We start from the raw sequence: 26,047 nt of genomic DNA, 5'->3' as shown, positions 1-26,047 counted from the left end.
AACGTTATTGAAGAGAGGGAATTTATTTTTTGTTGCACACATGCACAGGTGTCAAGAGTCACAGTTGATTGACAAACTCAAGAGAGACAGGGGGAACTGCATGGGTGCATTTGAAAACATTAATAGCCTGTTTAAGAAACCAAGTGTTTCCAAGATAACTTTTATTCCTGGCCAATGAGGTGAATATTGTGCTATTTTATTTATTGTTTCGGGTGAAGCTTTACGTGTGGAACAAAGTTAAGCCTTGATTTTGAAACCCGAAGGGAGTAACATAAAGACTTTTTTTTTTTTTTTTTAGTAAATTCAACCTCAGCAATGCTTTGTTTTACTTGTAATGTATGTGACAGATCAAATGTAGACACATTAATGAAACTGTCTTCTATAGTTGTAGGACATTCAGTTATAAATGAGAACAGACATCCACTATTTCAGAGACATGTGAAGCATGACAATTCCATCTAGTGGACTTGATTGCTACCTGCACTTTCATCCTATTTGCATTCCCCCAGATGCGGGTTAATAAACAATATGGTGTATTATAGCCTAGGGTTAAACCATATAGCTATCTTTGTTTTTGTGATACATAGAATTAAGTTCTTCAATTGCAGTGTAACTGTAGAACCACAAACATAGTGTTAACTTTAAGTCTAAGTACAAAAACAGATAGAAGAATTAATATGAGTGCACACAGAAGTAGACCAGCGCCTGACGAATGACGGACCAGAAAAAAAGTTAAATTTTGCCCTACAATGGTGACGAAAGGTTCGGAAAAAATACAACGACGGACTGACAGAGCGTCGATTAAAATTTCGTCTGGCTTGAAAAAATAACGGACTGACGATGACGGAAAGGGGGCGGGGCTCTGACGACCAGCAAAAAAACTTAAATTGCCCACCTCTGGTTCTATGGTAATTTCTGATTGGTCGGTCAAATTTGTCGTAATTCGGGAAGTATGGTTACTTCGAACAAAAATGACCAATTACCTCCTAGTTTCACAGCATGTGTTCTTAGTTGGTTTACATGCATACTGTCATGCTGAACACACGTCATGGTATTAAGATCTACTTTTCTACCGGGTGCTAATATTTTACGCTCCGGGGGGCGTATTGTGGAAAAAAAAGATCTCACGAAGGTCTCAGTGGACAGAACATCTGTCTATATTTAATCAAGGCGAATAAACAAGGAGTTTAAACAAGTCATTCATAATTTAGATTTGCATACATTGCAAGTGCGCCTTTTAATCTTTGTATTAACATGCGCTGGCGATATTGTATAAATATGCAGCTTTATGCAAATGGCGCACGCCCGTCTTTCTGTTTGGATTTAATTTCGCTCAACAGCTGAAGATCGTCACTCAGCCTGCGATTAAGTGTCGCGTATGAATATTTCTCAATTAACAAGCACATTAAAAATGCATTGGCACAGGGAGCAACAAAAAGAGGCAGGAACAACATTGCAACTTTCAACTGTTGTGTGTGTTTTTCTCTTTTCTTTCCCTCCTCGACATGGAGTCAGCCGGCATACAAAATGGAGGCCAGATCCATGCTGGGTACACCACACCCTCTTGTTTGGCACGGAACATCCCTCATGGCGTCCTCCTGCCCGGCGCTTATAAGTAAACAATTTTGGAGCAAAAAGAACACTGACTGCACAGCTTAGCAACGCAAGAACACGCTTCATTTTCAATCTGGCACAGGATGGCTGGGGAAACAGAATCCCGTCATTACCGATTTTATTGAATGCAGCATAAGAATTTTGGATGTAGCGAAGAGTAATAACTTTGTTTTATTGTTGTCATGTTCTTTACTTTTGCAGAACAGGTGCAAATTTTCCTATTTTAGTTAAGTAGCGTTGGGGTGATGGTCAGCACCCATGTTTTTAATTTCTTATTTTCTTGTTTTCTGGGCAGGCGCTGTGTTTTTGTTGTTTTGTTTTATCGTTTGCCTAGAATATTATGAGGACATATCCCAGCATGTACTGCAGTCCTTAGCCATTGTCGGCATTAATATAAGTTGACATGAAACAATACAAAGCCGGTTAGGAATTTATCCATGTTAATGAATGTGGCGTATCCTGAGGAGCTGAGAATAAGCCCTGGCTGCGGAGCACAGTTTGAGGCGTGGCTCATTGTCAAGGTGGAGCCAAATCTTTGACTCCAATTGCACAACGTCTAAGCTCCTGTTTTTTGTTTTGTTTGTTTGTTTTTTTTAAACCTTGGTGACTTTATTACTGAACCACCTTGTGGTGTCATGCTCATTATTTTTTGGCACATTAGTGTGGTGGTATATATATATTGATATATTATTGATATATTGAAAATAACATTGAAATTAACACACAATTTCAATGATATTTTATAATGAATTGTGAAAGTATTCATGACTGTTCAATAAAGCAATCAATTCAACCAGTTTCACTCATTTAATGTCAAAGACATAGTTTCACGTTTTTTTTTAAGAGTCCAGACAATCAATCCCTGGTACTAAAGTATCGATTTAATACTTATGTACAGTATCTGGAAATTACTGCCGTTAACGTATTTAAGTATCAATTTAATACTTGTATCTAGGATTGAACGTTTGGAGTCTTAAAAACATGAAAATACATCCCTGCCATTGAATGATGATATATTTTTAAAAATGTAATAATTTTGAAATTTGTCAAAATGTGTTTTGTGTCTACAATTGCTTGCTAATGAGGTGATGAAGCCAGCAAAGCTAAAGTGGCATTTGATTTTATAATGCTGTTTTTGACTCAATAATTGCCTTTTGAGGAAATTTGACCCGATCTGTTATAAGGAAGCATGCAATTTGCAATTTTCTTTTTCTAAACTTCAGTATGCTGAAAAGTAACACATACGATTGTCAAATTGAATAAAAAATGTAGCTTATTCAATTATTAAACTTATAATAATAATAATGCTCATAAATTTCAAATAATCCCCCTCCCCTAATATTTGCAATGGGGTTCTATTGAAAATTTGCTTTCCAAAAGGGCCAACGGACTCCAAAAAGTTTGAGAACCCCTGCTTTTTTCTATAACAAACTTTGCTCAATATATCACAATACGAATCACGATACACCTTAGCTGCATCTGAGTGTACTTCAATACGCACGCTCAAACCATAGCGCAGTGCTCGACTACTTTCGGTGGGCCAAGTCAAATGTTTGTGGGTTGAGTCAAACATTTGGCTCCACCCACGCAAAGGGCCATTACAACTATTACTTCTTGACGTCAGCCCTCAAGCACCTTTTTGTATTTTTTTATTTTTTATTTTTATTTTTTGTGAAGATGGAGCGGTCGTAATTTTAAGTGTGACGCACGTCATGACAGCATAGGAAACGGTATAACGAAAAAGGTGCTTCGAATCGGAGGATCGAATCAGGGAGCCCTGCTGGCGCTGGACCCCACCACCGGATGAAGTGAACACGCCCCTTGCAGTCATGCTCCGGCTCAACTCGAGGACGAGGTGGAGGAGGTGATGTCTCTTTAAGAAGTTCTGTGAAACAGTCCCAAACACACGCGCACGTTCGGAAACACGCGCGCGCGCGCACACGAGTCATCGAACCTGCCAATCATTCCAGCGGCGCCCTTTGATGTCGGGGGTCCTCGTTTTGTCCTGCTCACTCTTGCAGGAGAACATCAGTCCTCCTCCAGTCGGCCGTGGGACGCTACCGCACAACTTTCGCCATTCTTCTTCCGGGCTCTAAAAGCAGACAAACCCTCATATTTGGAGGTCTTTTTCAACTTTTTTTCTCGGTTTTATCTTATTGGACATACTTTTTTTTTTTTTTTTTTTAAGTGTCCGTCGACATGCCTCAGCATGGAGGGGACGACCTGGGAGCCACCGACGAGATGATCGCTTTCAAGGACGAAGGCGAGCAGGAGAAAGTCCATCAGGAGTGCGCCTTCACCGAGCAGGACCTGGCAGACCTCAAGTCGTCGCTGGTCAACGAGTCCGAGATCCACCAGCACAGCCCCGGCGGAGGCTCCTCGTCGGTGGGTTTTCGTCCCCCCGTTTTTCTTGCGAAACATTCCACTCACTTAAGACACTTTGAAACAACTTAGCTACATCCTACTTTTTGCACTATTCCACCCTCCAGGCGGTGAGACGAGGTCAGGCGGCCGAGCAACAGAGGGGCTTCCCGGACAAGCACAGGGAGCAGCTCGACGCCGGTAAGCAGACCCCCGCAAATACGCGGAATTTTACATTTCACAAGTTTTATGTTTCGTGAAAGTTTTAACGCGTTCACCTGGGAACTAAACTTTTTTTTCCCTATCGAGACTGTCAAAATATTTTGGTGGCGGGGGTACTTGACTTCAAAGAGTTGTGGTTTCAGGTGTCCATTGTAATAAATTACCATCGTCTGCTTCTATTTTAGGCGATCATTCAGGATGAAATACTGTTGATTATTGTTCTTATTTGACCATTTAGGGGCAGTTTTACTATTCAAAAAACGCTCTTAAAGGTTGGCTGCATATAAACTCTCGATTTTGGGAGGTTTGAAGTTTACAAGTTGATGTAGTCTGATTTTTAATTTTTTTTAAATCTAATTTATGAATGCATATTCTTTTTTTGAAATCTGTGCAGAATTTAACTTATACAGCAAATTTATTTTGGTGTTTTATTCATTCATTAAACTGCTTGGTCCAATAGAACACAATTCTGAATTGGAGAAAAAAAAATGGAACAACTCTCTTCTGGTTTTGAAAAGCTAATAAATCGATGGCATACACATTAGACTAGATTGAGTGGTTTTAAGTTCACATAATGACTGTCAGAAATCTTGTGAACTACTGCTGCTGTTATTTTTTGCAGTTCACTTATTAAAGCAAAAAGTTCTAGGATGGCAACCGAGTGTAATTGTACACATTTGGACCTAATTTTAGCGGTTTTACATTGTTTACAAAATGAAGTAAGGTTTGACATATAATCAAAACATCTGACTCTTGCCCAATGTATGAAAGATGTTATATAATATATAAAAAAACATGTTATATGATGTTAAATTCCAGCTGAGGTGTACTATTTTTTTAAGATGGTAACAAAGTTAGTCTCATGTACTGATTTGGACTAAATTTAATAGATTTTACACAATGAACCAGTCAGGTTTTGCCGTTCTTTTGTTTAAAACCTTCAATTTCTTGCTACACTTGCTATTAAAAAAAAATCCTTAAATTGTTGCTACACAGGGTCTAATGATTCATCCATTACATTAATCTATTACTTATTGCCACCCTTCCTACTTAATTGATCTGTGCTAAACAAGTTGGAATATAATGTGACTATCAGAAATCATGTTGTATTACAGCTAATCACCATGTTTGCTCAAAGTTTTAAAATGGTTGACTTTATGAAAGCGGCCAGATTGTGATTTAATGACAGCTGGAACTGTTATAATATAATATAATATAATATAATATAATATAATATAATATAATATAATATAATATAATATAATATAATATAATATAATATAATATAATAGTACATTATATAATACTGCAAGCTTGTCTTCATTGTTGATTCCAGCATAAATCATCATCATTAAGCAATTATTTTTTCCTTCTGTCAGGATGGAGTCGAGCTCTGGGGGCGATCAATATCAAACAATGGCCCTTAAAACCGAGTCAGTCAATGTCTGACTCAAATAAAAAAAATGTACGCACAGGCCTAAGGAGGAGGAAGAGATGGAGGCCAGGCGACACTTGTAACGCATAGAAAGATCTAACATGCTGTAACCAACAACACTTGGAAACATACGCTTTACATTTGGGTGCATCGTGCCTTTAAGGATTTACATGACTTGGTTAAAAGTGACAAAATGCGCCAAAGAACACGAAATGACCAAAGTAAATGACAGGCAATTTTTAATGACATGTTTGTTGACATGTAATGTCATCGCTGCACTGTTGTTGTTTTCTACTTTATTTTAGCCTTTAACTTGGTTGAGAGCGAATGGTAAGAAGACAGATTCGGTGTGAAGGTAATGGAAGTATCAACATCAGACTTTTTTATTTTTTGAAGACTTAAGTTTAAGTTTCACTGCAAAGGTTTACTTAAAATTTCAAACTATGTTCATATGTCACAATTTGAAAACCACGCAAGGTGTTGTCATTTTGATCGAACAGCAGATGGTTTGCAGCTGTTGCTGTTCCCCTCAAGTCCTGCGGGCGTCAGTAGCAAGCTCTTCAAATTGTAATTGCAAAAAAAATTACTACTTCAATATTCGGACTGGAAATACACAAACAGCACACAAATTACTTTTCTTGCGTGTAGAATTAGTAACTGAAACCATCTCGTATCCCTACTTCAACTTGACAGTCTGACACTAATGTTAGTTTCAGTGTCTATGATCACTGCAATATTTATTTTTTTTTTTGCTTAAAGGTGAGAGTAGCAGAGGTTGCCTTTTTTTTAAGCACATTTTAATAAATCAAAATGAACATTCCAGTGTTTAAAAAGGAATGCAGAAAAAACATAAATGACATGGACATACAGTATTAATCCACTCAAATGTTTAATGTGTTTTTTTTTTATGTTCTCTGAAATTGAGATCGTTACAATGAATTCACTAAAATCGACTTGACTTGTCAAACAGTGATGCAGTGTTTCCGATGTTTGTGATTGCTTACCATGTTGGGCACATATTTGTAACTTGACAGAAAATATGTCATAATTGGTTCCTTACCTAACAAGCATTTGTGCTAAATTGTTGTTTTTGTTTGCTCTGAAGCAACCAAGCAGCAAGATGGTGGCATGTACAAGACGCACGGGTATCCCGGGTACCCCTTCCTCATGCTGCCGGACCCATACCTCCCCAACGGCTCTGTGTCGCCAACCGTAAGTCCACTCTTCTCAAAATCAAGAGGGTTTTTCTTTGACGATGGCTGCCTTGAGTTATTTGTGTTGGTCTCTAATTGGGGAAGCAATACGGGCACTTAAATGTATTTATGTGTTTGTATGTCTGCATATGAATACAACATTACTTAAATACCTGAGTAAATGATGGTTGGATTTGACAATTTATTTTAAAAAAAGTTCCTTGATTTATCAACTAATAATGTAGGTAATTTATTTATTTATTCATCCATCCATTATCTTCACCACTTATCCTCGAGGGTGTGCTGGAGTCTATCCCAGCTGTCTTCGGGCATTAGGTTGGGTACACTTTGAACTGGTTGCCAGCCAATTGCATGGCAGGTGTATTTATTTATTTATGTTTTACGGTGATTTTTCTGTACACAGAATTTTTTTTAATTTCCTTAAAGTATATATGTTCCTCAGTAATTAAAGTGTGGAATTCAATTGTCACGTGTTACTTAATTTCTCAGTAAATATGCATTTTAACATTTCTTCGCATTTTACTTTTTTTTAAATTAAAACCACATGAATGTCACTATTTTCACTTTTTCTATACATACTTGTTTTAACAAATGTTTGTTTGTATTTTCCTAAATCAATCAGTAAATAATTCTTGAATTTTGGAAATGTAAACAGTTTCCAAATTCACAATGCATAAACAATGCATAATTTTTCATATCTCAATAAATAATGCTTTCCTTTTTTACATTTTGCCTAATTTCTCATCACATGAGCATGGATTTCACATTTATGTTTTTTTCCTTAGACAATGCGTACATTTTAGTGTATTATTTTATATTTTTCCAAATTAATCTGTAAGTAATGCATTTTTTTTTTTACATTCTCCAGAATGCTTCATTGAAAATTACATGAATCCTACAGACAAAACCCAGCCTGTTTTCTACGTACGTGTACAATTTAATGCTGATCCAAATTTGGTTTGTTGAGCCTTGGCCTACATCTGTACTCAGCTGACTGCTATTGTCTTTTTTTTGTGTGTTTTTGAGTTGTTGTACATCTGCAGACGGACACAAAGCCCTAATTTGGTAGACAGGCGGTTTGAAAAAGTTCATTTCGTGCAGGCACAAGTCTGGGTTTCTGGCATACAAAGAGGGCACTTGGCCAGTGCATCTGACATTTCTGTAACAAAGCGTGGACTTGCCTGATGCTTATGAAGCAGCGATCCTAAATTCCAGCAGTGTTTGGCATTTTGACATAATTTTGGCATCATTTTAGACCACCTAAAAGCAGGTCAATTTTAAGACACAGGTGGTATAACTTAATTTCGTTGGATTTGATCAAGGAGAGCAGGTAGACATACTCCTCCTCAGTGAAGTTCGGTGTCCTCCAATTATCCACCATGTCTGGACTTACCGTGTGAGTTAGTGCACCACATTTAAAGGGAGAGGCTGGTATGACTGCACGACTTGTATTGGCGGTGTTGACGCCCAGAAGACGCATCTGTCTACTTGCACCTAGCTGCATCTACCAAATTTTCAAATCTCTGTCCAACCCCACCCCCTTATTTTTTGTTGTTGTTTAAACATGTTGTGATCTTTAGTTAAGGTTAGGAAGGACATAAAAGCAAGCAGTTGTCATGAGTCACGAACGATCATGATGTCACTTTTTAAGTTAAAGACGCACTAGCTTGCTTCTGTCTAATTGTGACAAGATTGCATGTGTGTGTATGTGTCATCGTTTGCTGCCTGGGGTGAGGTTGCATGTGATGTTTTGAGCCAGCGTTGTTGTTTATGAAGGCTACCTTTGAATTGGCAAGCAAGAACGTTATTGTTTTCAAATGATATACAATCGCCAAGTGACACTGACACTAGAAAACCGGAGATAGGATCGGGTGCTTTTACCCTTCAATTTACTCGTATAATCAAAAAAAAATGTTTGCCATCGAAATTAACTGGAAATTAGTGCTCAAACTTTTTCCACCCAATTTAACGTTACTGTGAACACAGACAATTTCCTGTTTTATTAGATAGATTTTATATCAGAAGACCGTCAATAGAACATAACGAAAACATTGTAGATTATATGAATCTAGCCTCCCACCACTAATTAAAATGTACTCTAAAAAAAGGTCAGACACAGGTGCCGGGGCAATTTGAAAAACACAATACTCATGTAATAAGTGCATTCATATACTGTACAAGCTTCTGTGGGTCACAACTAACTAAACAAGAAGACTGACTAATTGTTAGCCAATTAAAAACCAGAAGATAGTTTACACCAACAACAACCAACTGGACTTGTATTTTCTGATGGTACTCACTTTTTACTTATACCTTTAGGGTTGGGGGGGTTAATAAAAACAGACAGTTATTTGGGAAAACGTTATTGCTTAGTTGTAAAACGTGAGCGCCAGTGTCAACAACAGCAAAAGTGTTAATATTTAGTTTGAATTGCCCAACTTGAAATTAAATTAAAGTTTGTCATAAAATTTTGAGTTCACGCAACATTTTTTTACAGTTTAGAATACTTGATTGTATATTAAGAGAAAAATAAACACCCACTGTATGGTTCAAAAACATAGTAAAAGAGAATTTAGTTTAAGGCATGTTGGATAGTGATCTCCATGCGATCAACCTCCTTCCCAGCATCACTACATAACACAGATTGCTGGTGTTTATTTGCATTGCCCCCTATTGGCCTGGCATACACAATACAGCACCCTATTACTTTTAAGGTTGTCGTCATGTCAACCTGCCCTCTGTTTACATCCAATGTTTCCATGCATATTCACTTTCTGTCTGTCCTTTTCCTTGGCCAATGTCCAAATAAGAACAAGGGAATGTTGTCCCTTTTGGTTCTTTCTATTTCTTTGTTTCTCTTTTGTGCTTGTGCTTTGACGGGGTTCTGTTGACTTCATTTGTCAGTAAATAATTTCAACAGTATTTTCTGAGGTCTCCATTATTCCTCATCAACCCATTCCCTCCTTGTCTTCTTTAAGACCCAATAGGGCAGTGGTTCTCAAAGTGGGGCTGGCGGACCCCCAGGGGTCCGTGAAAAAATGTGGGTTAATTAAAAGGAGAGAAAAAAAAAAAAAAAAAAAAATATATATATATATATATATATATATATATATATATATATATATATATATATATATATATATATATATATATATATATATATATATATATATATGTGTGTGTGTGTGTGTGTGTGTGTGTGTGTGTGTGTTAATTTGTTTTATATTAAATTGTGAAAGTATTCATGACTCTTCAATGAAGCAATCAATTCAACCAGTTTGATATATTTTTAAAAATGTAATAATTTGAAAGTTGTCAAAATGCGTTTTGTGTCTACATACAATTGCTTGTTAACGAGGCGATGAAGTCAGCAAAGCCAAAGCAGCATTTTATTTTATAATGCTGTTTTTAACTACAAAATTGGCAGCAACCTGTTTGGAGTAAATTGACTTGGTTTGTTATAAGATGTGCAATTTGCAATTTTTATTTTCTAAACCTCAATATCAAAAATAACCTAAAAAAAATAAATATACTTGTTGTCAAATCTGTTGGTGAATCAAGAGGGCACTTAAGTTTGGCTTAAAGGATTTTTTTGTTTTGTTTCCCCAAACATTTGCAAAGGGGGTCCTTGGAAAATTTGGTTTCGAAAAAAGGTTCCCAAGACTACAAAAAGTTTGAGAACCCCTGCAATAGAATATAAAGATGATCCAGTTCCGCTTAGTAACATGATTTCTCTCTTAAGTCTTAAGAATCTGTGTTGGAAAACACACGGGACATCAGGCATTTTACTTAAAAGCGACCATTGTATGGACTAATTCGACCTAATGTTTTTCTCCATTTGCCAACAAATATACTTTTTGTCTAATGCTTGCAGTTTGATGTCAAAAATCATTGCATCCGGCTTTCCACGTCACTTTCACACGACAACTCTTTGTGTTTATCACATTAACATTGACTACAAAATCCCACCTTTACAATGACGCCCGAGAGGTAAACACACGTGCATCATAGATAAGCAAGGTAAAGTCGCAAACATGCGTCGGTGTGGCTTTGAAGTGGCGGGTGGCCATGGCTTGCGACTATCTCCAAGAAGAGAAAAAATAAAACCTTAAAGGGATATCAAAAAAACAGGGGGTGAAAGCTTCCTTTGAGACGGCCCCCGGGTGTTTGTACCTGTAATTATTCATTTTCCGGAAGAAGGGCAGGGCAAACAGGTGTTGGCATGTGTTGCAACGAAGTAGGTCTTATTCTTCCGTTTTCAGAAAAAAGTGATGATGATTAAACAACGTCAATAAATTGTTGGAATAAGCGGGGAAAAGTGGGAACAGGGTTCACGGTTGCGGGGCTGTGACAGACACGGCAGCTAATGAACAGAACTAAACAAAACCAGGTACTTAGTGCAGGTGTGGAAAATCTGGACAGGAAGCAAGAAAAAAGGTGGATCAGAAAGTTGTCTTAGGCAAGAGGTAAATACCTCAGCCGGATGCAACTGACTGATTGCATGATAGGTTGAAGTGAGTCTGTGGTTTTGGAAAAGTCCAGGAATGGCTTTTGTAGTTTTGCGATCGTGATAGCTCACACCTGGACTCTGCTTCAGCTGGTGTCTTCTTCAACTCGCACAGCGGCACAGCCACACATGCACACAGAGGCAGAAACAAGGGGCAGGTCTCAAGGGAGGGGGCACGGCCCCTGACAAAATAATAATACATATAATGTACCTTATTCAACACTTTTTGACAAATCTGCAATATCTTATGGATTTGTTGACTGTTATTTGTAGGAAAATAAAAAAAGTAACTTACTGGTACATTGTATTAAAATAACATTGATAATACTGAACAATTAAATGTTTTTTTAGTGTAGTACTGTATTTTTAGGGATTTATTATTCTTCTCCCTGGGAAAAAAAAATTAGCTAGATTTTCTCCAAACTTCAGAATCTTGTGAATATCTCTGTTATTGACAGTGCATCAGATTTTATTATTTTATGTTAAATTACAAACTAAAAGAATCTGTCAAACCACATTTTTTTTAGATGTTTTGACCATTGATTAAAAAGGTAGCAAAAACATACTGCATATTGAGATGTATTTTTTTAAGTGGTTTAATTACATATATTTTTTAATTTGAATGAGTTTAATTGTATTCATACAAAATACTATGCTCTAAAAACAGTTAGGTTAGAAACAGTCCAAGTATGAGTCAAAAAAAGGATTTGCCCCAAAATTGGGCCAAATTGACCCAACTTTCTATATTGTTTTCTCAACCCCCCCCCCCCCCCCCCCCCCCCCCCAAAAAAAAGGTTTTGTTCTAGATAACCTTGCAAATTGAGTTGTTTTTTTAAAATAAATAAATAAATAAAATACAAAAATAAAAATAAAAAAAAACAAGCCAAGCTTGAAAGTGTATTCAAATTGACAAAAATATTGTTTTGGTGCTTCTTTGACTGATAATTGGGTAATTTTTTCCCAATTGTTTTCAAAGTGTACTGAAAAAATTACAATTTTATGTAATAATTGTAGAGATTTATTTGCTTTATTGAAATAAAGCAATAATCAAGCAATAAAAATATTGATTATAAATTATTGAAAAAAAAAATCAAATTTGGAGTAATTCGGCTTTGTTCACCTGAAAAAATTAAAGAGTTTTCTTAAGATTAAAAATAGCAATACTGTATATATTTTATTAATCACCTTGATAATGCAAAAATAGTTAATCCACTGAGTGGTTCATTGAATCAATGACAAGAGAGAGAGAGAGAAAAAGAAACATGACTTTTTTGTTCGATGTATTTTGATTTGATCAACTGCTCTTACACACCCTCACCATCATCATCCTCGCTTGGGTTTGTGTCATTAAAATAGTGTCATTTAAAAATAGCCCACACCAGATGAAACTTCGGCTAACTACTCTTCGTCCTGATGGTCCTTACCGTCATTGTCGTCCTGGTCGCTCTCCACCCACATGGCCGTCGCAGACCAGCCGGAGCCTCAGCAGCCGCATGAAATGCGCCGCCACACATGGCTGTGATCACACACTGCCACCGCGGCGTTCTCTTTCATCTCCCGCCATGCTCTTTCTTCTCTGTGACACACTAGCATACATTCATTGCGTCCAGAGAGTGGGAGAAAAGCGAATAAGATGCAAGTTCAAAGTGCACCAATTCGCATTCTCGGGAAGCGATTCCTGTACGGGTCATTCTTGAGTTATTAATATTGACTGTAAATTATAACAATTGACTTATAATACCAATAGATTCATCAAACTTTTCTTCTACCAAACTGCAATATTGCTTATACAGTGGACCCCCGCCATGCGGCATTAAGTCGTTCCAGAGTTGGGATCGTAAGGCGAAATCGTTGCATGGTAGGCAATAGAAACCAATGGTAATTAGCTAATGCGTGCTAAACCCCTGCCGAAAACATCAACACTTTGCATAAATATTAAAAATGAGTAAGAAAATAGTATAGTAAGTACTTCTTATATATAATATACATGTATATAATTAAATAACATCATAAATAAAAAAATGTTAAGGAAAAATGAAATTTTATCAACCTTTGGAGTGACGTGACTAGCCATATTCCCTAGCGAGGGTAGCCTAGCCTAGCCTTCTTCGTATTCCTCCATTATCTCCAGCTTCGTTTCCATATTAATTGTCTCCTTACTTTATTAACGTCACTAGCCATCTTGGGACTAATGGCTAACCAATTAAAGTTTGAATTAAGCACTAAAATGCACAATAAATACGACATCCCAAGTACTCGCACAAGATCAAGTCTTTAGCATATTGGCATCTTAGCGATACCATGACGCTGACCAATAGCAGACCAGCATCTTAGGGACGCTATAACGCCAACAAATGACAAGTTTGAATTGTGTGATTGTTGTTGATGATGTAAGGCGGGATAAATGTTGTAACAAGGATCTTACTGTGTGATAGTGCTGAGCTTTGTAAAGCACCTTGGATTTCACGAAAGGCGCTATATAAATGTATTATTAAAGCATTATGATTGTTATTAACAAAAACCCTTTGTATTCCACTTTGTAACGTGAAAAAAACGTAAGATAGACATGCTGTAACTTGGGCTTCCACTGTACAAGAAAACATGATGCATTGTTTCAGCCACTTTTTTGGATGCAATGTATAATTTTGACAATGTCTCTATGGAGATCAGGTATAAAAAATATACAGATTAAAAAAAAATACATTATGTAGACACTTACTAGTATGGCTGGGCGATAATATCGATATAGTGTTATATTGTGATAGGAAGTGACGCATGTTTTGTAATATTTCATTTGTATAAATCAATCCGCTCTGGAGTGGCTTTCGTATCATGCTTTTTGTCATATTATGAATCGTGTTTTACATGTAAATCATTCCAAGTGCTTCAAAACCACCACATTAAATGTTACTATATATTACCTTTCGAGCGAGGCGATATTCTAAAGTCAAAGCGGTGACAGAGGAGGAGGGCAAACAGCAGAAAAAGAAAACTTTATGATATGAAGATAGCATTTCTACTTTCTACTGTTGTAGTCATATTTCTTGCTTCCGCACAGTGTTCAAGTCATCTGTTGTAAGGTCCTGTATGTGTTTTAATAATTTAATCATTTCTGACTTCTACTTTTTAACCAGCAGCCAAATTAAAAACCAGCAGAATCTCATGTTGCATTTATTCAAACGGGAATTTTGAGATTTCAACTTTTACTTTGTTTTATTTTATTTTGTTACTTTTATATGCTAAGTAATTTTCATAATATGAAGAAAAAAAACCCTGAACAGAAGCAACCGTGTCTTGAGGTTTCACTGTATTTAATAAATTATAACAGTAGATTTGTCCTTGGTTTTTGTTTTCACCAGCGCAAGTGAAATCATAGTTGTGTTTGGTTTACGGTTAAAGAGTAAAAATGGCAGAAAAAGAAGAGTACAAAGTGGTGTGCAATAAGAGGCACGTCTGCCAAAGTGCTACCTCTGTATTCCTGCCTTCTGGTTTTTGCTGCAATTCTGTAATATTTTGGAATGGGGATTTGGTAAATTTGATTTTTTTTTTTTCACACATCCAGTCAGTCAGTCCACACGTGGGTGTAATTTTTGCAAATTAATGATTCTAATGTGTTGAAAATGGCTTGCGTTTGACTATTAAATGTTAATGTTTGAACAAACATGCTATCTTTTGGGTCTTCAGAAAAATTATGATTTTGGAGGCAGGAGGATAAAACTTTTCAAAATGCATTTTTGCCCCAATTTTTACTACGTGATGTGCAGGGGCATGGCCAGAAATTTTTCTATGGGGTGGCTGTGCATGCATGCATTTATGAGTCATTGTTTATCATGCCATGCGTGGTCAGGGTTTCACAAAATAAAATACATGTATTTTATTTTATAAAATGTAATTCAAGTATTAAGGAGTGTAAGAATACTGCATGCATGTAAAAATGATGAAAAAAAATTCACAGATCCAAATTTTCCCCTGATCACAATGTAGCTCTGCCTATTTTATTTCGACATCTTTTGAAAGATTATGATTTACCTCTCGAAAATCAATCACTAAAAAGTGGCTGGGAGTGCAATTTACAAAGTTTTCAGCATTTTAGGGGGCTAATGAATCCTGTACATTACCGGTACATTTTTAGAAAGTAAAAACTTTTTTTTTTTTTACTATTGTGTTGACTAATCAGTTTGGTATTTACGTGTTGCGGTGGAGAGCACTTTTAGAACGGATGAAAAACTGGAACAACTGTGATGTAGGCTACACTTTGTGTTGACGTACTCTCAAATGCAGGTGGTGCGCAAGCTAACATATAGCGGGGCTAACCAGTGTGGGCCAAGTTACTTCAAAACTGAAATGCATTATTTATTACCTTTTACTGTTTTTTCAAAGTAATTAGTTACCTTATAATATTACTGTACTATGTGAAATGTAAGGCATTACACTACTATTGCATTACTTGTATATGACTCTCACCATCATAAATGTAGCTCATTACGCTCAATACACATCCAATGGAAGATTGGTTTGAGCCTAAAAACAGTACAAATCATTTCATCTGTATTGTAAACCTCTAAAGCAGGGGTGTCAAACATATGGCCCGCGAAGAGATGATTTTGTAACGTAAAGGCTAAAAATGAGCAAAGTTTTTCAAATAAATGAGAAACTTGAAATGTTATATGATTAATATTTTATGATTAATAGTGATATTGTGTTTTTACTATTTTGGATAATATTAAAAAAAAAAAAGAAAAAAAAGAAAGAAAAAGGTCCTGCTCAACTGGGAAAATTATTTTCCTCTATGCGGCCCACAAGCTAAAACAACTTTGACACCCACGCTTGAAAGACTTGACAAGATATAAAATCTTTACTCATGTACGTATTGTCCATATCCAATCTGTGGTCTGCTGTTGCCGCCCTCATCTCTGCTGTAGTATAGAAACTAACAACAGGAAGTAAACATTTTGCTCTGGACTTTTCTCCTCCGATCTTGCGGTGTTTTTGAAAAATTTGGGAGAACAAACACCACTTTCAGGCTAAAAATGCATCATAATGCACATTAATCTCGTTTGTACCGAGTACAATAGAACTATTTTTTGTGCGAAATGCCTTACACCCCCGGAACACTGTAAAAAGTAATGTTTTATAGTAGTTACATTACTTTTGTAATGTGTTTCTCTCAATGCTGGGGCTAAAATACAAGATTCAAGGAAAGAAGCAAGTAGGCATTCAGGAAGTGCACGACAAACAAGAAAAGATGGTAGAAATTGTTGAGTGGGAAGATGACGACAGAGCACAGTTAGGGTCAGTCAGTAGGGAGTCGGAAGTAAACAATCAGATCGCTAACAGCTAACCGCAGTGTGCTACAAAAACGAAAACCACAGCCTCTGTCGAAAGTCACTCCCTGACACCTTCACAACACCTTGAATGCTTTCACCACCGCACACAAAAAACAGCAGCAAATTTGACCTAATATTTTGGCCCGTATCCCATTTGAGTCATGCAGCGTAGCACAGCCATTCAAATGCAAAGTTGGCGTGTGAAAAAGCTAACCAACCTACATCAATTGTGAATATTATGAAGTAATTTCCGAGTTTGAATAGAATGTAGTGATACTTGTTTTTGATCGTCTTCAAAGCAGCGCCATTATCCCCTGATGAGACATTAGCATAAACATAAGCAGCAGCAAGAGCTACTTGTGGCCATTTGCACTTTCCGCTTGACTATTTGCTGGCAGCAAGGGTCCTCTGAGGTGCAGCTCACTGTGTACAGTTTGTTGTGGTTTACCACGGAAAATACAAGTCTCACCTGAACTACACACATGCACATTTACTAACCATGTAGCATGAGTGGAAAATTTTCACTTGTTCAGCTACAGGGGAATTTGTACCCAAAAGATAAAATGCCACCTGCCATATATTCTATATTAAGAAGTTGTGTCATCTTAATTAATCCTTCTGTTATACTGTTTGTAAAATTTGACTTTTTAAAATCAATAAATAAATGTATCAGAAACATATGCTGCTTTGCGTATATATTTTGGATTTAGTTCATTGTTTAGGTTAAAAAATGTTTGCTGAAATTCAAGTCTTGAATATGACCCACATGCAGTTGGTGCTGTGTTCTTTCCATTCATCAAAAATGAACGCTTAAAGCACCAAAGTAGCAATATTGCACAAAGTTCGCTAAAATGTCACTTAACTCATTTTTTCAAAGTAAAATGGATCAATAATGAAAAAAAGTCAACAATTTTTGGGGGGTAACTAAATTAACTGTGGGTCAAATTGACCAATTTAGAGTAAAATATTTGATTTAGTTGATTTGTTTTTCTTCTGAGATAAATATTTGTATATTAAGTTCATTTTATTAAAATGTGTGCTTAGACACACATGCTCTCGATTTTTTGTCAAATTCAATCCAATCCAATCCACTTTAATTGTATAGCACAATTTTAAACAAACGCAAGGTTTCCAAAGTGCTGTAAGGGAAAAATAAAACACAATAAATAGATAACACAATAAAAACACAATAATACAGTAAAATCAAGTAAAATAAATAGATCAAGTACAATCAGTCTATACTCTGCAAGGTGTTGATAGCCATAGAGAAAAGGTGGGTTTTAAGAAGAGTTTTAAAAACAAATAAAGAGGAGGCCTGTGTAACATGCAGCGGCAGATCATTCCAAAGTTTTGGAGCTGCGATGGCGAATGCTCAATCGCCTCGGAGCTTAAGCCTAGTTGTAGGCACTCTCAGGAGCAGCTGGTCAACTGACCTGAGAGAACGGCTAGGGGAATACGAGTGCAGCAGCTCAACTAAATAAGGTGGGGCAAGGCCATTCAAAGCTTTAAAAGCAAAGAAGAGTATTTTAAAACGAATCCTAAAATGGACAGGCAGCCAGTGGAGTGAAGCTAAAATTGGTGAAATATGCTCATATTTGCTTGCGCCAGCAGCATTTTGAACCAGTTGCAGGCGAATAATGAAGGACCCACTAACCCCCAAATAACGGGCATTGCAGTAATCCATTCGAGTGGTCACTAAGGCATGAATTACTGTTTCAAATTTTTTTCTCTTTTCTCTGCAGGACTTGTTTAATTTTTGCTAGCTGCCTCAACGGAAAAAAGCTTGACTGCGCCAAACATCCCCTCGATTTTAAAAAATGTAAAAAATGGTTTAATCTGATCCAAAGAAGCGGGCAAGTTAATTTGTCATTCAATTCAAAAAATAAGATAAAAGACATTAAAAAAAAGGAAATGTAACATGATAATATAACTTTAGGATAATTAATCGTATGTATTAAAATGGGTTTGGCCATAGCGTCGCGAGGGTCTGTTGGTTTTTTCTGGTTGGCCACCGTGTTTGTTTTTGGACTGGCGCAAAGTGGAAACGCAGCTGGAAGGAACACACAGATGCACTTTGGTAGCTCATATGTGTAAATATGTATTACGTACATCTGTCTGATTATTCCTGTATCAGCTACCAGTGATGGTTAGTCGCAGGTCAGGATGGTAGCAATCATGGATCAGTGACAAAGCAAAGCCGGCCGGCTGAAAATGAAATGCATTTGTTTATTTGCGTGCTCTAATGCTGCCTATTTACATTACAAATCAGCAGAGTACAGTTTGCCAAGCTGCAGACACAAACAGCAGATGTTTCTAGAAACGAATGGATGGATGAATGGATGTGCATGGCAGAAATGAATACATGAACAATTTGTCGAAGATTCCAAAATGTTAGCTTTAATGAAGTTGATTAGTTGATGATTTAACTACCTTTATAAGATTCAATCTACCCATCCACTTTTTTCTGTTAATGACCCAATCACAGTTGATCAGCTATTGCGTCTTCCAATTATCCATATCCAACCTTTACGCTAACCAATCACAGTACCTACAGGCTATGAGTCAATTCAATGTTCCAACCAACCAACCATCCTCCCAATCGTATCAAACTAGCAATTCTTTACCAATCTAGGATATAGGCCAATCGAGGAGCGTCCGTCTATCTAATATACACAACTTACTCTTTCTATCTTTCAATTGTCCATTAACTACTCAACCAGTCAAATCTCGCAAATCTCTCTTAGCTTCTTGCCTGCTAAATATGACACTTTTCCATACTTCATTGTTTCACACAACCGTCTGACCTGCTATCTACCCTGCAGTCTATTTACAACCCAAACATTTACCCATTAAATTTGTTACCTCTTCGATCCTTCCAATCAAGAAACCAGCAAACAAACTAAGCTACCAACCAACCCATCTTCTTTTGTATTCAAATACAGTATATAACTTTGCAACTGAACTGAAGATTCGGCTACTCTTTCAACAGGCTTGTCTACCTATGCATGATTACAACAAACTTCCCAAACAATCAAAACTCCACCACTAAAAAGGTGTTTCTGCTACATTCACTCTGCAGCGGCGGCCTTGCGCTCCTATATCCTTGCAAGGTTTTGGCACCACAATCACAACCTCAGAGAACACTATTTTGGGATAGGCAAAGCTCCGTTTTGTTTTATAGGCTCGTATCCCTCAGTTCACCAATCAGTGACATGTTACAAGTCACACAAATCAGCTCAAAACTACAGTACTTCTCTCAGTACAAATGGAGTTTTTTTTTCCTTCCTTCATTTTCAACCCCCATACTAGGGGGGATTGACTTATAATGGCATAACTCAAAACAGACCATTTTTTTCCCACATATCTGTGTTTGAATAACGTTAATTAGAACGTGAAATAAGTACTGTCATGTTATTTACAAGGCTTAAAATTATAATACATACCTCTGTTATGATATAGTACGCATCCGTTTTAGAGCGTTTGCATAGGACGTCAAGCATCGCCTTATTGCTTCTTTGTTAACAACAAGGCTACGTGGATGATTTTGAAAATTTTGGTTATGAAAAGAAAAAACGTCTGGACTTGTCCGTTCAAGAAAAAAATTGCGAAAGCAGTGGCACGCATGGATGTCGGCTGGTCGGGGGGGTACACTGCAAAGGGCAACTTTACACACTTTGATCTCACAACAGTCGTCATTTGGGTAAAGAACATCCCAAGCAAGATGATCAACAAATCATCTCCAAAGACCTCCATTTCAAACAAATTGGATGGGTCCGAAGAGTACTATCTGTGGAAGAGTAACGAGGATTTTTGAGCAAATTACGAGCATGAAGCAGATGACATCCGGGAGATAAATGAGAGGCGCTATTTTGTGTGTCAGTGATGATGACTTTTACAGCTTTTCGACAAATTTATTTTCAGCTGTGTCAAAAAAAAAAATAAAACTTTGAAACATCAAAGCATTTTATTGTTGCAACGTTAGTTTCAGCATTTCCGCTTATTGCCTTGCACTTGTTTCCTTTCCGCCCCCCCATAACCGCAACAATGTTATTTGATATACGATGAAATGTGTCTAAAAGTACCATCATTTCATCATTTCAATAACACACACCATGTAATTTAATTAGACAGCCATGATGTATGTAACCACTAGTCAGGTGTTGACTTATACTTACGATTTTGTCAAATTCACCCAAATTAAGTAAAAAAGGAGGATGCAATTTATAAGCAATCTCAACTTGTACCCTGAGAAATACGGTAGTTAAAAAAAAAAACGTTCCTTGCATCTTTGTCACACCTTTGCCCTTTTTGCTAGAAGTCATTTCTTCAGCGCTAAACGAGGGTACTATGTAGTAGCACTGCCTTCATAATAATTCTGTATACTGTATATGCAGCAAATGTATAAGTTATTATTATTATTATTAGTCATAATATAAGAACATGGCTTCATTAGCTATTTAGCACAGGCAGAAACAGCGGACATGACGTCAGCTATGAAGAAGAGCTCGAGGTCAAAAATCAACAATGTTATTTATTGTGGGCGGCTCAGTAGAAAAAAGGACTGTTTAGCATGTTCGCCTCACAGTTCAGTCTTGAGTTCAACTTAAGGTCTGAATATTATTTGTACTATTTGTATTGAGTTTTGAGATTCACACAATAATTAGTGTCAAAATCCTGATTATTTTTAGCTTTGGACTGTTTTTGATTGTTAAATAGATTTCATTACAAAATAAAATGCAGACATTATTACATCAGAATGCAAAATTAAAATGAAAAGAAATGAAATGAAAATAATGAAATGATGCTTTCTGACCTCTTTTAATAAGAAATATATTTCCATTGAAATGATGCAATCATATATAGTTTTAATTAATGCAATTACTAATCATTTAAATAATGCAAAGATACTTCCATTATGATTTGTTTTTCACTTTTACTCACCTTTGAGACCAAAAGGATAATTTATTTCCAATACTGGGGGCATCATATAATTAAAAAAAAAAAGTGTTTTACATACACACTTAACTGCAATTAAGTGTCATTCGTTTTTCACCGCCACAGTCTCTCTAAATGCCTGACCCCACTGTTGGAAAAACTGAGAGAAAACTGCAAGCTAATCTACTTTATTCTCTATCTATCTATCTATCTATCTATCTATCTATCTATCTATCTATCTATCTATCTAGCTATCTAGCTATCTAGCTATCTAGCTAGCTATCTGCTAAATCTGCCATCTGTCAATCATGCCTTTCAAATAAGTCAGAAACTATTTTCTCGACCATACACTATTTTATTTACCATGCATCTTTCCAATTAACCAACGCATCATTACCAATACATTTTTCCATTCATTGCTCTATCAACCCATTCATGTCGCAATATATTAACCAACCAGCCTACCAACCAACCGACCTTGTACCATTCTTTCTACCTACCGTTTAACCGACAAACCAATAAAAATTGTACCTAGTAAATTTTTACTTCTCTGTCATGTATTCCAAACAGCGATTTACTTTTCCATTTGTTATCCACCCGTCCAATCAGCCAAGTTGCCAACTCTGTAATCTAAACCTGCGCATTTGTCAAGCTTTACAACCAGCCAAACCAACCAACATAACAACTACTTTCCTATCTAGCCTCCATACTCACAGTGATCCTTTTTTACCTGAGAACCTCATTCTGCCCCCTAAAGAGCATCTGCTAAAGAATCACCAAGTCATGTTTTTGTCATAAAATGTGTACTTAAAGGTCCCAAACGGCCGTGCAGTGAAGCCTACCATTCCTATTTAAGGAACATAATTACACACTGGAGTCTACCGCTGCGTCATTATTACAGATGATCGATAGCAGAACTGAAACTGCCAACTGACCAAGCTTGGACACAAACCCCAAAAAGTGCCATGCTTTGCTATCTAAGAGGAACACTCAAGTAAATAAGACGTCTGTGCTTGTCGAATGGTGCATTCCTCCTGGGGTTGAAATAAAACAAGTGTTTTATAAACACACAAATTTGCGCATATGGTACAACTATATAAATACACACAGCGGCCAGTGTTGACAGATGACCTCTGGGACGTGCAGCGCTGCAATCAGACGTATGACAGTGAGCCCTCGCACAGGATCTGGACCGAGTCCACTCGCGGTTCATCGAATGGTGGGGCCTTCGTTTCAACCCCTCTGCCATCATGCTTGAGTTAGTCCGGTGGAGCCGTGCCACGCCAAAAACTTCGCCTCTGGCTAAGATGTTGGAATCAAGTGTACTTTTTTTGGAGTTTATAGGCAGATGGGAGGGGAACTTCTCAGAGTATTACATTTGTGGTCCAGTTCTGGGATATAATTTTATGGAAAAAGAGTAGACCAGCAGGTTGCTCACAGGTTTCAATGTGAATACATACATATTTAAATTTAATCCATTCATAGGCAACTCAGATTCTGTGACGTGTCTCCAATAATTTTACTCATTATAAGGGTCTGTGAGCTGTACTTAATCCGGTGCCTCACCCAGCACCTACCGTAATTTCTCAAATATAAAACACACTTTTTCCCAAAAATGAAGGACGAATGTAGGGGTGTGTCTAATAAACATTAATTTAAAAATTAGAAGGTTTTTTTTTTTTATCTGACACCATTCAAGGAACATTGATCTAAGAGCCACATAAGGCGAGTTTTGACACACAGATGTGCATTTCTATATCAGCCGTTTTCTTACTTACAATAATTACTGTATTGTGACTACAGTACTTAGAGAGTGTAAATCAGGTCACAGGTGGCTATTATCAGCCAGTGCCTGTTGGAGCTAACAGCAGATCGTATTAACCGATGTTGTTACGGCATTATTTTCAATAAAAGAAGCAAGGAGACTGACCCAACGTCCAAGTCCATCATTGTTATGATGATATCAGGTTATGTTAAGCCAGCAGAGAAGGCCTTGCTGGCTCTAACAGCCCACCGCTGCTAAAACAGAGTATCACATATAAGTTATGATGTCCCAAACTGATTTAATTAAAAGGGGCAAAGTATGGCGCTGTCTACACAGGTTCGAGAACACAAAAATGTATTTCATTTGACTCATTTATTAATTGTGGTCTTTTGGCATATACACACAATTATAAACTTAATGGAACACAGATTGTACACATCTTTGGGTATTTATGGCAAAATGAACTCAAGCTGCATCACAAGGAAAAGGAAAAACAACTGCTTGGAGAGCATTCAACGCTACACTGGTGCTGCGTTCACCGACTACTCGTAATGTGGGAAATATGAAAGACGCTAAACTTAACCCGTAAAAAAATGATAATTTACGGATATGAACACAAGAAAACCTGAAGACTTAAGGGAGATGAGATTTATTCTGTTTTTGCATTGTTGCCAAAATGTTGGTGTGTCCTATACACAATAACATAGGAAATACCAGAATTTGACCCTAAAATTAAGAGTGTGTCCGATATACAGGTGGGTCCTATACTTGGGGCATGAAGCCCCAGACAAACCCAATAAGGTGAGAGCTCACACAGGTGTGTTATTATTTTTATTTAAGTTCCACTCAAATATACTGTACTATACTAAAATATATTGTGTCTGTCGGGGCATTAAAAATGAGAAAATTAGATTTGCTCATCAGCCACAACACACTAGTACCCCAAACCTGAGCCTTTTTTCTTTTGAGACTGCAAAGATAAAAGCATCAGGTGCAAACATCAGATCAATAGGCGTATCAATAGCAACAGAGTTTCCCTGAGATTAAAGAGAAGCTCTATGAAAGAGGTGAGAAGGTGATGCGCTAATAGAGAACATGAGCTTGCCAGTGGAAAGGGCTTTAATTGATGCCACAGATAAAACGATGGGCATGTTCTAATGGTCTTTTTTTGTTGTTGTTCCTTCAAGTTAGCACCTTCAATCCATTGAGTCCATTTGTGTGTGTACCTCTCGTACATGCTCAAATGAGTTGCATGCAAGATGGGGACTTGTCATTTAGTTTTAGGGCTTGTCGATCTTAAAACCACTTCTTATGAGATAAAACTTGCTGTGGAAAAGATGAGCTAAAATATGGCTCATCATTTCCAAGCTATTTTTTGTTGTTGTTGTTTTGAAATGGAAATTCATGTCATAACCACACGATAAATCATTGCTTAGTCAGCACAGTGTGTTAAGGAACATTTTCAAAAAGCGTAGGTTGGTTGATTGACTTAATATCATTTCCGATTAAAATGGATAAAAGAGGCAATGTATTGCCATATTGAGGCAACACTCTCAATGTTTACACTGAAAATGTCCCTTGCCACATCTAAAAACAATCACAGCATGCACAAGTATGTAACACCAAAAACATAACGATGGACCACTTCTCGATGGAAGATAGCTCGCTATTATGCTACATCCACAGCAGCTGCATGGAGGGCGAAACAGACGGCGCGTTTGAATTGAAGTCAAGTCGCTCTTGGCATTGCGATAGCCAAATAGCATTGGGATAGCACAAGGAGCAAGAATTAATCATAGTGTTAAAGGTGCTGGAGATAAAAAGATTGGCTCCACCACAGTCTCAAAAAGAAGTGGAAGTGCTGTCCGGAATGAAACGCCGGCGAATCCAGCATAGCAAAACGCTTCTTTAGAATTGGTGTGAACATAGTATCATAACTTGCTAACATCACTGCCAAGCGCAACAAAGATGAATATGGCCTCTTTAAAAACTATAATACATGTTTGAAAAGTCAACTACTTAATTGTTCCTATGTGAACATGGCCAGTAGAACATTTTTCTAATCTGTTCCAAACTGAAACTTTACGCTTTACTGTGCTTGTAACGTATAGCTTGCTAGCCCTTTGTTTCTTGTTACACATGACTTGTCAACCTAATTTAAACTAATCTATTGCTGGGCGATATGGCGATATATGTCGACAGATGAAGATAAAAGTTGTTCGTTATGAACAATCCGTGATGAGCACAAATGTCCAGTAACAAAACACCGCTCGGTTCAGATCGGGGGGACCTTCCTCCCAATCAGGCCCCTATGGGTCTTACTGTCATTGCCCAAGTGAGCATTGAAGTCCTAGGACCTAAGTTGTCTGGAGCTTTGCATCCCTGATAGGGTCACCCATGGAAAACAGGACCTAGGGGATCTAGGTGAGGGGCAGAATAAGGACAGCGCAGAGATTCCTTATAATAAGTGCAAACTTTGCCATCAAGGTTCCCTTGCCTGGACACAGGTCACAGGGGCCTCCCTTTGGCCTCCCGGGGCTCATTGGCGAGTGCCTGGTCCGTGGGCCTACCTCCATGGCTGAAAGGACAATGTGGGTCCCTCTTCCCATGGGCTCAACACCTGTAGGAAAGGCCAAAGGGGTCAGGTGCTATGTGAGTTGAGCGGCA

At 37.3% G+C, this 26,047-nt stretch overlaps 1 protein-coding gene across 9 annotated transcripts in view; it reads left to right on the top strand.

Moving 5' to 3' along the window:
• The first annotated feature begins 3,465 nt into the window (after positions 1 to 3,465).
• Positions 3,466 to 26,047, top strand: part of tcf7 (transcription factor 7) — a 46,710-nt gene continuing 24,128 nt past the window's right edge. For all 9 annotated transcript variants that reach the window (XM_088440752.1, XM_088440751.1, XM_088440754.1 and 6 more), the window contains exons 1-3: positions 3,466 to 3,999; positions 4,104 to 4,176; positions 6,738 to 6,844. In XM_088440752.1, the coding sequence (XP_088296878.1) occupies positions 3,814 to 3,999; positions 4,104 to 4,176; positions 6,738 to 6,844 (366 nt within the window). In that variant the 5' untranslated portion in view covers positions 3,466 to 3,813. The remainder of the gene's footprint in view (positions 4,000 to 4,103; positions 4,177 to 6,737; positions 6,845 to 26,047) is intronic.

This window comes from Hippichthys cyanospilos, chromosome 18, assembly GCF_059441005.1.
Source record: "Hippichthys cyanospilos isolate Australia breed blue-spotted pipefish chromosome 18, RoL_Hcya_1.0, whole genome shotgun sequence".
In the NCBI taxonomy this organism is placed as follows: Eukaryota; Metazoa; Chordata; class Actinopteri; order Syngnathiformes; family Syngnathidae; genus Hippichthys; species Hippichthys cyanospilos.
Note: the sequence above shows the minus strand (reverse complement) of the source record. Positions and strands in the feature narration are given on the sequence as shown.